The sequence below is a fragment of the Chrysochloris asiatica genome, unplaced genomic scaffold (assembly GCF_000296735.1).
Source record: "Chrysochloris asiatica unplaced genomic scaffold, ChrAsi1.0 scaffold00126, whole genome shotgun sequence".
In the NCBI taxonomy this organism is placed as follows: domain Eukaryota; kingdom Metazoa; phylum Chordata; class Mammalia; order Afrosoricida; family Chrysochloridae; genus Chrysochloris; species Chrysochloris asiatica.
In genome coordinates, this window is record NW_006408644.1 from 7,026,748 (window position 1) to 7,040,583 (window position 13,836).

The 13,836-nt window shown below is 39.6% G+C and overlaps 1 protein-coding gene and 1 pseudogene across 1 annotated transcript in view; both read left to right on the forward strand.

The window, feature by feature from the left end:
• The first annotated feature begins 676 nt into the window (after window positions 1–676).
• Window positions 677–889, forward strand: LOC102822478 (annotated as a pseudogene).
• Window positions 890–2,182: 1,293 nt separating this feature from the next.
• The window catches only part of TNMD (tenomodulin), a 21,227-nt gene continuing 9,573 nt past the window's right edge, over window positions 2,183–13,836 (forward strand). The window contains exons 1-4 of the mRNA XM_006869089.1: window positions 2,183–2,455; window positions 2,622–2,753; window positions 12,742–12,882; window positions 13,213–13,314. Coding sequence (XP_006869151.1) covers window positions 2,408–2,455; window positions 2,622–2,753; window positions 12,742–12,882; window positions 13,213–13,314 — 423 coding nt within the window. The 5' untranslated portion in view covers window positions 2,183–2,407. The remainder of the gene's footprint in view (window positions 2,456–2,621; window positions 2,754–12,741; window positions 12,883–13,212; window positions 13,315–13,836) is intronic.

Below are 13,836 nucleotides of genomic sequence, written 5' to 3' on the forward strand. Positions count from 1 at the left end.
ATGCAAGTTGCTCTCCCAGGAAACATCAAGGCAAGTGATCAGGTCCCCTCAGGGCAAAACCCCTTCCAAGAATAAGACCCAAGGGGAATACAAGCTCTGATTGGTGACCAAGTTCTTCACCAACAATGGGAAGCAAGGAAAAATAGCAATGAAGCTGTGAGCTAAGCCCGACAACATTCAATAGACTCTTGTGAACCCAGGTGGAGACCTGGTTGGCCAGCAGTGTGGCAAGACCTGAGGACTCTTGGGCCCAGAGTCAGTGACATAGCCACAGAGAACTAGAGTGGAGAGTGAAGCATCCAGCTGATAAGAAGAGTGGGCATATGCACAAGAACACCCACACTTGCTGATAATACTCACTTGACTTGGCTTCAATGACTGGATGATCAGAGCTCAACTAGAAGAAGAAAGAAGAGGAAAAAAAGAGTAATCTGATACAATTTGATGAACTTGCCCTACACTTAAGGAAGCAGTAGCTCAAAAGAAGGAACAAATCTTTACAGCATGGATCATTCCCATCCCCTCCATACACAGAGTAGACAGGGATGGGCAACTTGGACGTTGGCTTCCCAAAATGGGGTGAGGGGTCTACAAAGGCAAGAAGTGACTGGTTTACAAGCTTTCAAGAGGGAGCTTCTTATAGCTGGCTGTACCGGTCTGCGCCTGCTCCACCACCATGCCTTGCAAAATTGAGGAAATCAAGGACTTCCTACTCACAGTCAGGTGAAAGGATGCCAAATCTGTCAAGATCAAGAAAAACAAGGACAATGTGAAGTTTAAGGTTCGGTGCAGCAGATACCTCTCTACCTTGGTCATCACCGACAAGGAGAAGGCTGGGAAGCTGAAGCAGTTCCTGCCCCCAGGTTTAGCAGTGAAGGAGCTGAAATGAATCAGACATGCCGATTTGAACTGCAATAAAAAAATTTTAAATCTCAAAAAAAAAATTTTTTTTTAAAGTGGGTGCCTAGATCCAGAGGGCACAGAAGAAGGTATAATCTCCACTGAATAGTATCCAATCTGTCTGGACGGGGCTGATGAAAGGAAATGCGGATAGGTCTCTTGTGATACAATAGTGAACAATTGTTTTCAGGACTGATTGTGAGCATTGGAAATGTAAAGGTAGAAGTTTTGTAGCAAAATGAGGGGAGTGATTGACTTTGCAGTCCAGGAGCGGAGGTCCCTGGGACTATCAAGGGAGAAGAGTGGAGAGTGGGACCCTAGCCGAGAAACAGTGATGCCAGAGATGGAGGCAGAGATGATGATATGGAGAGATGGAGTTTTGAGGACTCTAGACCCAGAGAGAGAGAGTGGCTGTATGCTGATGACCGGGGGGCAAGGCTTTCAGGGTATACCCTTTGGTTGGTTGATGATGCATTGAGGGGATTGTAACTATGGCAATGAAACGGAATACAATAGGATGAACATAAAGCCAATGTTCTTCCATGTAACTATCACATAATTCACAATAAAACATTTTTTTAAAAAAGAGTGAATGAGATCATCTAAGGAATATAAAAGAGTGAGAAGATCAGTAAGGATAGAATTATAAATAGTAATAAATCAGGAACAAATTAAAAAAGGATCTAGAAAAGGAGACAAAAACAATCAGAGAGTTAGGATGAAGAGAGAAAGAAAGAACTTCTAGTTTTTATTTTATCCACTCCATCCTGTTTTTGGAGTCCTGGTATGGCATTGTAGGATGAAGTGCTAGACTGTAAGGTTGGTTTGAACCACAAGGTCAGCAGTTCAAACTCACCATCTACTCCTTTGAAACCCTATACAGGGTTGCTATGAGTTGGAATCGAATAGACAACACTTAACAACAACAACAATCCTGTTTTATTATAATTAGCAAAGTACATATTGATCTCAGTCCTCAGAAGCTTTTCAGAATGGAGGAGGGGTATCTTAATCATTTCTGAATTTCTAACACCAAGCACAGTGCCTGACATTTAATATCCCTGTAATAAATATTTGCTGAATAGAATGGAATTGAAATTAGAACTTCATTCCCTCTTTTTTGTTTTCTTTGCTTATTTCTGGAGTATGCAGACTGTATTGCCAGCGATATTTTAAGTTCATAGTGAAAAATCATTTCAATGTGTCCTGGGCTTGGTCCCCTTCCAACCCAACCCCCAAGACAATAGTTTTCATTATAACTTTCTGTCTTTGCCATTCTGGGTGGAATTCTATGCACAGAAGTTATATACATATATGGGTATATCTATGTAACAAATCGCAGCACAGGAGCCCCCTGGGCTCCCTCAGGCTCTGGTATGACATATTTGAGCCATATAAATTCTGCTTCTCCTCTGGCATCTGCTAGCCGACTCACTTGCAACTCCACCTCAGCAGTGGTCTCTCAGTCTTCTCAAAGCAGGAAAAGAGTACGGTGTGCTGAGAGACCATGGCAAAGAATCCTCCAGAGAACTGTGAGGACTGTCACATTCTAAATGTAAGTTTATTCATATTTTTTTCTCTTTTGCACATAAGCATGGTTTCACAGATTTATCATATTGCAGTGTGACCATTAGAAAGTGAAATCAAAGATGATTTTGAATTATGGCTTGCTATTTTGAGAGTTATTGTTTATTGTTTTATTCTCTCTGTCTTTTGTTTAGGCAGAAGCATTTAAATCAAAGAAGATATGTAAATCACTTAAGATTTGTGGACTGGTTTTTGGCATCCTGGCCCTGACTCTGATTGTCCTGTTTTGTGGGGGCAAGTACTTCTGGCCGGAGGCATCAAAAAAGGTAAAGAAATGCACATTATTATCCAATGTTTCTGTCCTAAGTTTGATTAAATTTAGTTTGTGGTTGACATGCAAATTACTTTGAAAATGAAAATATTTAAGTCTCCTTTGTGTTTGTTTTCCGGTGGTATGAAAAACTGAAGATTTTCTTCTCTTTAGCTTGCCTAATAATTTTGGTAAGGGATTTTGTTTTGTTTTCTGTATTTGGGCTAGTATTCATAGGATGCATAATTACCTATGTTCCTATAATTCTTGGCTTTAATGAATTAAGACCCTCATAGAAGCATTTTTTTTTTTTTTTTTTTACTATAAGAAAAAATACTTTCCATTTTTCTTTTAACTATCTGGGCAGAATCTTGTGGAAAAGTAATTATAACACTACATAAGAAGTAGCAACCAGAAATGTCAGCAAAAGGGTTATCAGGGATTATGTTTCTGACTTAATGCATCTGCTGCGAGGACAGACAACAAGCTCCTTTGCAGGAGCAATTCTTATACCTGAGTTCACATTTAGTTATGACTTTAAAAAGAAAACTAAAGCTTTTCAACTCCTCATCAGCCACAATTGTTGCTGCCCCACAAGGTAAAGACAGGTGACACCAAATCATTAATCATAGAAATCTTGGAAAGTTTCTGATACTGGGGGTAATTTGGTAAAGCTTGGCTGGTCTTTATAGTCTGTGTTGTTGTACCTTAGTAACACTGTTGCTCCCTGGTTTACATGCAATGCATAAAACTGCATAGGACTCAAAGAAAATCCTAATTATTTTATGCTAACAGTTTCCAATTGAAAGAGAATTAATAGGTGTATAAAGTACAAAGTATGAAGATGTTTTATTGGCTTTGCTGTGTTTCTCTTTCTGTGTAGGGTTGTTGTTGTTGCTATTGTTACTCTTGTTAATTTATTGTGTTGAGATGCTTGTTTCTATTCTGTAACTGATGTAGGGAGGGAAAAACACAAATCCAGAGGAATGATGAGAGAAAAGAAAATGGATGAGCATAGACCATTGGGAGTCAATGGAGCAATAGGAACAGAGAAGAAAGAATATAGGTCAATGGAGAAGAAGGAGAGAAACAGAAAATAAATTGGCCAGTGTCCAAAAAAAATAAATAAATAAAGAGAGAAGTAAGATACAACCAACCTTAGATTCTCCACCTCTGCTGTTGTGCTCACTTGTATTTAGTCCCAGATGATATCTAATCAAGTTTAAGTAAGAGGGAAAATGAGGAGCAAATCAACCTACTTTATTTGTTTGCCTTTTTATTTATACCTTGTTCCAGAAAGGATTTCAGGCATCACTCATTACCTATAGTTAGCCTTTTCTCTCTCTCTTTCTTACTGATCCTTGCTTCTGAACTACTTTCTGTTTAGGCATCTTTCTAGAGAAGCTATCTATGTTCAGGCTAGCAGCCTGGGTAAAATAATAGAAATCAGGAAAGAAATACCAACTAATTAACAGTGCCAAAAAGCATTCCTATACAATGTTGTACCACTTATTTAATTGCCAAAGCAGCATAGTGCCTTATAAATTAAATCTTGTGTCCCCTTGATCGTTTCAGGCAAGTTAGAGGACAATAAACCCTATTGTCCTCCATGATCATAGTGCTATTACAGGGTGTGGAAAGGAGCTGGTCCTTTTGAACACCCTTATGTGCTTGTCAAGCTGGCTTTTCTTGTTTTACTGTAGTCATTGGTACCATGACTGCTATTCTGTACGGGTTTGTATGCTTTTCTAAACTTCCATTGCTATTTGCCTCAATGCAGCTACAATGACTAGGTGGAACCTCGGCTTTACCCTGCAAGGCAACAAATGTGATAATGAAGTCCATGATCTTTATTACATCCCTATGATATCATCTTTGCTTCTCACTTCACTTCTCCTTGTAACGAATTATAATTGTGTGACTCTTCAAACAAAAAATAAAACCTATTCAGTGCATGAGCAGAAGAGTTAGCGTATGTTGCCAAATAAATTTATCAAGAATCTAATCTATGAAGTGCTTCATTTTAGGAAGCAGTTTTCATCAAAAGAATACTCAGTAATCCAGGTATAAGAAAACAGTTGTCTGCTGGGGCAGATTTTTTTCACCTTAAGCAAAGGTTGCTTGTTCTCCATTGTAATAGAGAACATTGTCTTTGATATTTCAGTTCTTCATTGGAAGCTGAAGTTGGGTCCTTTTCAAACTAAGGGACCAGCTGGAGATACAGGTGCTTCATTCAGTCTACTACTCTCTTGAAGTCCCATGTAAAGAGCCCAAAAGACCGTTTATGTTTCTAATGGCTGAGACTACTAATAAGCATGCCTGGGAGCTGATTTATAAATCCTGGGAAGAGAACAGCAGTCAGATTAGTGCTGGAAGAGGCTTTGTAGAGGAAAAGGGTACAGGCAGCTTGCACAAATTAGACTGTCCCCTTAAGAGTATGGCCTAGCAAGAAATAAAAGTGAACAGATTAAAACACAGGCACTTTTGAACTTTCCTTTCAAAGTCTGTGGGGCCTATGGAAGCTGTGTAGAAAGAACTGTTGAAGCTACTGTGTTTATTGATGGCAGTGATTTGTTTGCTGTCCTGGGACTTCCTATACTCTCTAATGTTTGCTCCTCTTGCCCCCACCACACCTCCTTTTTATTTTTTTTCCCAACATCTGTTTATAATAGCTTGTGTTTATTTAACATCCCACATCTGGTATTGACATTTCCATTCCAGTAAATCCTCTTCCTCCTTCCTTTACCTCCCACCTTGATATGTACAAAAGATTTAGATTCTTCGTCCCAAAAGGAGAGTAAGCCATGCTTGACTCCTCCTCCTTATACACCTATAGTACAAATGCACACACTTGTTCATTCTGTCTCTCTCTCCCTTTTCACTCTATCGTGCTTTCTCTCTCTCTCTCTCTCTAACACACACACACACACACACACACACACACACACCAAGAGAAAGAGAGCAAAATAAAGTAAGACTCGGAGAACTAATTCTAATCTACAGCCACATATAGGAACCACTATACCTGAATGAAAACATAGGCCATCGATCTCTGTATTCAGTTCCCTTAACCAAGCAAAGGAGATAAATACAGTCCCAGAGACTTTGAAAAATCATCACAATGAGGCTTTACTTCCAGACAGTAACTGCCTGGGGAATCCTTAAAGCAAGTTCCTTGGGGGAAAATTCTTGCTTAAAACTCCTTGCATTGCACATTATAAGCCAACTCCCCAGCTAACTAATCCAATGTGGAGAAAACAAATTAGAAAAGCCCCAGCCCTTAGACCAACAATTTATAGATATAGTGTAGACCTTGTAGCCCATCCCCTCTGATCTTTATGGAATGAGGGGAATTGAAATAAATAAATGAAATCAATTAAGTAATTTAAGGAACTTTTTTTTTTTTTTTTTTTTCCACCTTTTTTATTGTCAATTTTTAAGGAAGGCATGAAATGTCACACATAAAAACTGTCTGGAGACATCTCTGTTTGGAAGCAATGGCTCCTAAGGCCCATACAGCAATCTACAGATTTTAAAGTATGTTTCGTCAACTTCTTGCCTCAACTGCAGATAGCCATTAAAATACTATCACATAGAATTGCAAGCCCAATATTATTATAAGCTGAAAACCTTTACCCAGAAAGAAACACTTGTGTGCCATTTCTGGGTCCAGCTTTCTTTGTGCCTGTGTCTCTAATGCCAGTACTGGCCAAAGACCATCTTTCTTCACTCCTCTTCCAGATACACAAGGGTTACAACTTTCCTCCCTAGGTTGCCTTGGCTTTCCTACACAGCAGTTTAGTGGGTGAAATGTGGGTCTGGAGAAGCATTTATACCCTCAAGGAAAAAGTTGGAGTTGTAGTAGGAATCTATTTAGCAGAAGGATTGAGCTTCACCAGATGGTGCCACGTTGGCATTTTAGAAAAGAACACTTTTCTTAATTTTCTTTACCTCCTAAAACTTTATGACAGCCAAGTCCACCCTTGTACAACTCCCACTCTGGGCTACTCAGGAGTAGCTTCCACCAATTTTTTAGACACAGACTCTGACCACTATGGGCACATTGTTGTTAAGTCTCTTCATTCTCCTAAGGCAGAATTTGCTGAGCAACTTAAGTGGTGCCAGCAAGGAAAGCCTGGGCTCTCAAAAGGAGCTGCCCCTGAATGGCTGGTTGATAATGGAACTGAGGCTATAGAGGGAAAATAGCTCAGGTAATTAACGGGTAGCAGTAGTCCTTTGATCAATTCTATAGATGTCAGCCTCTATCTGAGCAAAATTAATTTTGACAAATATACAACATTGCATCTGAAAGGATGATGAGAACCATGTCCCAGAGGCATTCAGTTGACTTACCCAAAGTCACACAAATTTTAAGTGGTAGAGTTGAGGTTGGGATTAGAATCTGATTTGGGCATTCTTTCTACTGTTCTTCAGTTGTATTTAAGAAGAAGGGGTGGGGTTGATGGGAAAGAAAAAACTTCCCAGCCAGCTTGCGGGTGTAGATGAAAGAAATATCTTTTTCTTGTTGAAAAAGAGGAATGTCTGTGCTGCTTATGCCAATTTTTTCCAGAGCTAAGAAATGGTGATTGAATATGCAGAAGTCCAAGTTTGCATAAGAAACAGTCTGCTCTGTGTTGGTAAAGAAATGCTCAGAGACTCTTTAATTCCCACAGGCTAGGTCCGTAATGATATGGTACAGTGTGTTCCCTTCCCATCCTTACAGTCTAACACCTGCTAACCAGCTATTCTGAACATGCATTTCAACTTTCAAGAAGGTACCTTAAAACAGACAGTAAAGGATGAAGGTGGAGAGAAAAGCAGCGAGATTAATCATGGGCTTCAAAAAACAAACCTAAGCCAACGTCCTCAATTCCCTTCCAGGGCAGGCTAAAACTGCGTGTCCCCAAAACAGATCCATCACACTGAGGTCTTCAGCAGCTTTACTTATTATATAAAAGCTTTCTTTTCTGGTCTCAGAGACTATCACACACAAAAAAAAAAAAGTAAAGAAAGCAAGGCAAACTGAGAAACAGGGATATTAGGGCTCATCTGTTGCCTGAGAAGAGGATTTAACTAGACGGAGGACAGAGTTCCTGGGCAGGGAAGAGAAATAAGTCTGTGTTCTTTCCATGTTTTCTCAGTGTAGTCTTCTTACACCTCTTACTGCCTAGGTTTCACCATGTATATATCCCATTCACTTCTGAATCAGATGCCACTCTAGTCCTTTCAATTAAGGCCAGCCTTATGTGTGGGTGGAATAGGTGCCCATTTGAGAGATGCTGGAAAGATAATTCATTCCCAAAATATTTCCTATTTTTAGTGCCATGGTGCCTAAAATCCACCATTAGTAACTCATTCCTTTGAGTTAAATATTGCCTTCAGTTTTTTAACAGGAAAATACCATCACTAACATCTTAGTGTGAAAATATTTTTCAGATTGATTTTTTCTTTGACATAGAAACTTGGAGCGCCATGAGATTCTCAGGTGTCTAGATAGGAGACAAAGGAATAGAGGGAGATGGGAAGAGGAAGGGAGAAGGCTAGAAGGGAAATATATTAAAAGAGAACAGATAAGAGAACTGAGAAGCATCATAGACGCACTTTTCCTATTTGCCAATTTGGCAGGAATGTACTCTTTGTCACACTCTGTCCTTGTTCTGTCCTTTCTAGAATAAAGCTGAGTTGAGGTCAGAGTCTGTGCTGAGATGCTAGTAGCCCATTCCCACCTTTCTCAGGCCAGACATCTATCTCTGTTGTAATTTACTCCTAGAGATGACAAAACAATTTATTCATCTCCAGAAAGACCTTCACCGCCTGAGTCAGGGAGCTTAGAAGAGAGCAAGGCAGTTTTGAGGCCAAAGGCATGAGCTCAGCCTTCATATGGGCCAGTGAAGCTTGCATAGCCATTACCCAAGCAATGTGTTCTGCAGGGACCCAAGTGAGACAGTATGTCTGGATTTGCTCAAACCCATCCCCAGGCAGTCCAGAATGGATCACCACTGTCATCTTCCTAGACAAAAGGATACCAATGATAGTGAAATTCTATCTGGGTAAATATATGACCCCCACCCCACCCCCACCTCTACCTTCCACCAAAGATTCACACTTAAATGAATTTATTCTGATCACACTCATTTAACAATCCACCATTGCTAACATAAAGCCAATAAGCTGGTTAATAAACACAATCCAAATAGATCCCTTGTCCTCAAAAAAAAATTATTTGAAGGAATGTTGAAAATAATCAAGATCTGCTGAGCTTGGCAGTTTCCAAAAGTTTTCATCTAGCAAGGTGTCCAAGTGAAGTACATTGCCAGCAGTGCAGGAAAACTCATTCCACAGAAGTACACTGAAGTTCTAAATGTCACCAGTATGGTTCCATAGTCTTCTGCTAATGATTGAAAATACAGCCTGTATTTTCTTTTTGCCCAGGTAGGCAGCATTCCAGTATCCCCTAGTCCCTAACCTCATTTTTCCATGCAATAATCCATCAGTGGTGCTACTGATGAAACAAACACCCTACCCCACCCCACCCCCCAGTGGCTAGTGGTGTCAACATTTGTCTCAGCAATGGATAGTATTTCTAGCAAAATTCTCCCCTGTTGGGAGATCTGACAAGGCTTGGATCTGAAGTGGATGCCTCTTTCCTCTACTTAGGTCAGCCCAACTGAGAGCTCAATTTGTTGCCATAGGTAGAAGTTTCTCTTCTCAAGCTGGCAGCAGAGCTGGAACTGAGGACACATTTATAGCTGGAAGCAAATAACAAGCCTAAAGGAATTTGCTACTTGTCACAAACCAGGCTATGCTTCCTAAGTTAACTCTGCAATTGCTGAAGGGTTCCAAATGCTGTATTTCGTCTCCTTCTAAACTATGGTTTATTTTTAATCTTTATTGTGAATTCGATACAGGTTTATGATACAGATCAATTTTCCTCTCAACAATTCATACACATTTTGTTTCATCTCATTGATTGCAACTCCCACAATGTAATAGTTTCCTAAAAGACTTTACTAATACTGAAAATCTCTCTTTAGGAAGATGAGAAATTGATACTGGTATGAAAAACACATTTAACAAATACATAAGTGCTAGCCATGTCCATCTAAATCCCTGGTAGCACATTGATTAAAGCACTCAGCTGCTAACCAAAAGGTTGGTGGTTTGAAACCAACAGGCACACAAGGGGAGAAAGATGTGGCAGTCGGCTTCCATAAAGATTTACAGCCTCAGAAACTCTATGAAATAATTCTACTTTGCCCTATTAGGTCACTATGAGTCAGAATCAATTCCACAGCAGTGGGTTTGGTTTGATTTGAGAACATTTCCAATGCACTGTCAGGCAACAATGATGTAAGTGACATTATCTCTTGTTTTTCTTTTCAGTAGCTAACATTAGGCTTTTCACGCTTGAAGTAATACTTGTTCCTACAAATTCTTCCAACTTGTTTTTCTACCCTAGTTGGGGATATTTTGACCAGGTTAAACTAACATTCAGTCACAGGCATCGACAGACATTTAAAAACAACCCAATACAGTACAAGCTCTAAAAGGCTGCTCCTGGGAACCATATCATTAGAAAGCAATGTTGGCTCTCTATATAACTTGATTTTCTCTCTCCTTTTTTTTTTTTTTACTTTTTATTGAAAATTGAGTAAAAACTTAGACAGTAGATCATCAAGTCTTACATTCAATAATTCATACACATTTGTTTCATCTCAATGATTGCAATCCCCTCAATGCAACATCTATGTTGTTGTGTGCCATCTAGTCAGTTCCAAATCATAGCAACCCTGTATAGGGTTTACGAGAGCAGCTGGCGGGTTTGAACTGTAGACCTTGTGGTTACCAGTCCAGTGCTAGACTTCAAGGTTGGTTTGAACTGCAAGGTCGGCAGTTCAAACTTACCAGCCACTCCTAAGAAACACTGTACAGGGTTGCTATGAGTCAGACTTGATAGTACTTAACAACAACATACATATGCTCTCAGTTTTAGGTAATAGGACTATTCCTAAATTTGTTTACTCTACGAGACTAACCTTCTTAATCCTTAGAAAAAGAATTATTTCCTTCAGAGAGCAGGAGAGAAGTTTTTTGTTGTTTTTTTTGGGGGGGGGAGGGGGTTTCTAACCACTCAAGAAAAACCTGGTACACAACTTTTTCAAGGCAATGTTCTTGGGAGACTTTACACTACCCACTTAGTGCAAGACACGTGACACAGTTGCTTACTTCAATATATACAGGAGAACTTGGAAAGACCTGAATTAAGTTTGGCAAACAGCATTCAGGAATAAACTGGGTAGGGTGGGTTAGCCTATAAAAAAGAACACTTGAGGAAGGCAATAAATAGTTCATGAGGTTTAAAGGACAAAAGAAAGTAAACAGGGGTAGGGTTAAGACTGCTACCTAATATTGACCAAGGAAAATGGTCTTCAAATTTTAGAAAGGACAGACTCAAGACCATTGAAGCAGTACTAAACCCCTGGATATTGTTGTTGTTGTTGTTAAGTGCCATCGAGTCTGTTCCGACTCATAGTGACCCTGTATAGGGTTTCTGAGGAGTAGCTGGATTTGAACTGCCAACCTTGTCATTGTCCAGTACTGATCCACAGTGCCACACCAGAAGTCCTAGATAGATAAGGAGTAAAACGGTCCCTAATGTTGTAGGAGTCCTGGTATGGCACTATAGGATCAGCACTGAACTTTGAACCACAAGGTCTGCAGTTCAAACCCACCAGCTGCTCCTTGGAAACCCTATACAGGTTTAATGAGTCGGAACAGACTCGGTGGCACTTAACAACAACAAAAACAATGTTATAGGGGAGAGACAAGACACCATCTTCAAACATATAAAAGAGAGACTCTTTATTAGTCTTAAATAGGAGATATAAAACAAAACAAACTTAGATAACCCCCCGGGGTGAGGGAATTATCGATATGATGCCATGATGAATTTCCAAAGTTCTACTTTTAAATGTGGTAAGTGCAGTTGCTCTGTAGGATAAGCACTGGACTGAGAACCAAATGTCGCTGGTGGTTCAAGTCCATCCGCTTCTCTAAAATGAGGCTTTCTGTACTCAAAAAGATGTATAGCCTCAGCAGCCCTATACAGGGTAGCTATGAATCAAACCAACTCCACAACACTTAACTACAATAAAAAGATAGGGTGCAGAGAACAAAGGAGTCTCCTCTCAAAACCATGACTAGCCACATGCCAGGCCTGTGAGAGCAGGGAGGGGACTATTGTAAATAGATAAGCTAAATCCTATTACAGGATTGCCTTGGAGGCTCTCAGGGTATGATGTTACAACCAACCATTAAGGGGCATGCCTAGGACAGTTCCTGCAAAGGCCAGTGGGGAATGTGGTCCCAAACCCACTTTTAAATATACTTTGCTTCTGACTCTGGCAGTTCAGCTGTCAGAGATGAATGAGATACTCAAGAAAACTTGTTATCTGGACACTTAAACCTAGGCACAAGATAGAATTAATCTCTGCCTGGCTAGAGTAGTTCTCAGGCAAAAAAGCCCTCAGATTCCATGCTTTGATGAATTGTATTGGGCACAGTGGGGGTAGAGGCGGAGAGACCACTGAGCACATAGAGAAGAAAGTGGTAGGCTAAAGTGCATAGGTTTTAGTGTGATGCCTCTGCTTAATGCAAGAGGAAAATACAGGCTGGTTTGCAGAATATCATTTGCTATTTAGTCAAGACTGCCAAGAAAACTGTTGGAATTCTGTGTAATTAGCTCAGAATTTGGCTTGAATACAAAAGCCTGGCTCTGAAGGGATCCCCATATCATCTCCCGCCAAAAAACACCCCACTTTAATCTCAAATCTCAGAGAATTCCCAATGGCAATCTGACAGTCTGCTAAGATGGCACCTCACTATAAAGATCTGGAAAGAGAAGGTGTCCCAGATATTACCCAATTAAAGTATCTTAATTTATGAAAGGACACGCTAAGTGTGGTTTTTTTTTTTTTAGAGCTTGTTTTCCTCTGTTCTTCTAGACTTATGACACAGAGCACACTTTCTATAGCAACGGAGAGAAGAAAAAGATTTACATGGAAATTGATCCTGTGACCAGAACTGAAATATTCAGAAGTGGAAATGGTACTGATGAAACATTGGAAGTACATGACTTTAAAAACGTAAGTTGGATTTTTCCTCTTCAGGCTTCCCACTGAAAATACTAAAGCACTTGAGTCAAGTTTAAAATAGCTTTTTTTTTCTTGTTAGGTGTCGTGGAGTCAGTTCTGATTCATAGCAACCCTGTACAGGGGTTCCAAGATTGGTTTGTACTGCCAGCCTTGTGGTTAGCAGGCCTATGTTTATCCTATAACACCACACTGGGACTCCATTCAATTTATAAGACAAAGTTTTCTCACTGAATTCAAATTTTGCCCGCTGGGGGCCATGACAGATCATGTAACTTAATAATTGTGGCAATTTCAGGATTTTTTGTTTGTTTGTTTTTTTAGGGTTACACTGGCATCTACTTTGTAGGCCTTCAAAAATGTTTCATCAAAACTCAGATTAAAGTGATTCCTGAATTTTCTGAGCCAGAGGAAGAAATAGATGAGGTATGTAAGAATAATAATAGTAGTAGCAGAAGCCACCATGTATTGCTTAACTACTAAGCATACATTAGCCATCTTGTGATTTTCACAATCACCATATACATATTTACTATTATTATATCTATTTTTCAGATGAAGAAACTGGAACTCAGACTCTGTAAGTGACTTGTCCAGGGTCACAAGGCTAGTGAATGGAATCGTGAATTCAGAACTTTCAAAAACTAAAGTTCATGCTTTTAGGAGCAAAATTGTTCTTTTATATATAGGTACCCATTCCTATCATGTACATTTGATTTCAAACTAACAACTTTTAGTAAGAGAGGTGAGCTAGAGAGAAAAAAAATCAATCCTATCTAACAAAGTTCTAAAAGAAGTCCAAAGGCCACCTTGAGTCCTTGCCACTTTTACAATGCCACATTCACCCAATTTTTTTTAATGTTTTATTGTGAATTATATGATAGTTTACATGGGAGAACATTAGTTTTACATTCATTCTATCGTATATCGTTTCATTGCCATGGTTAC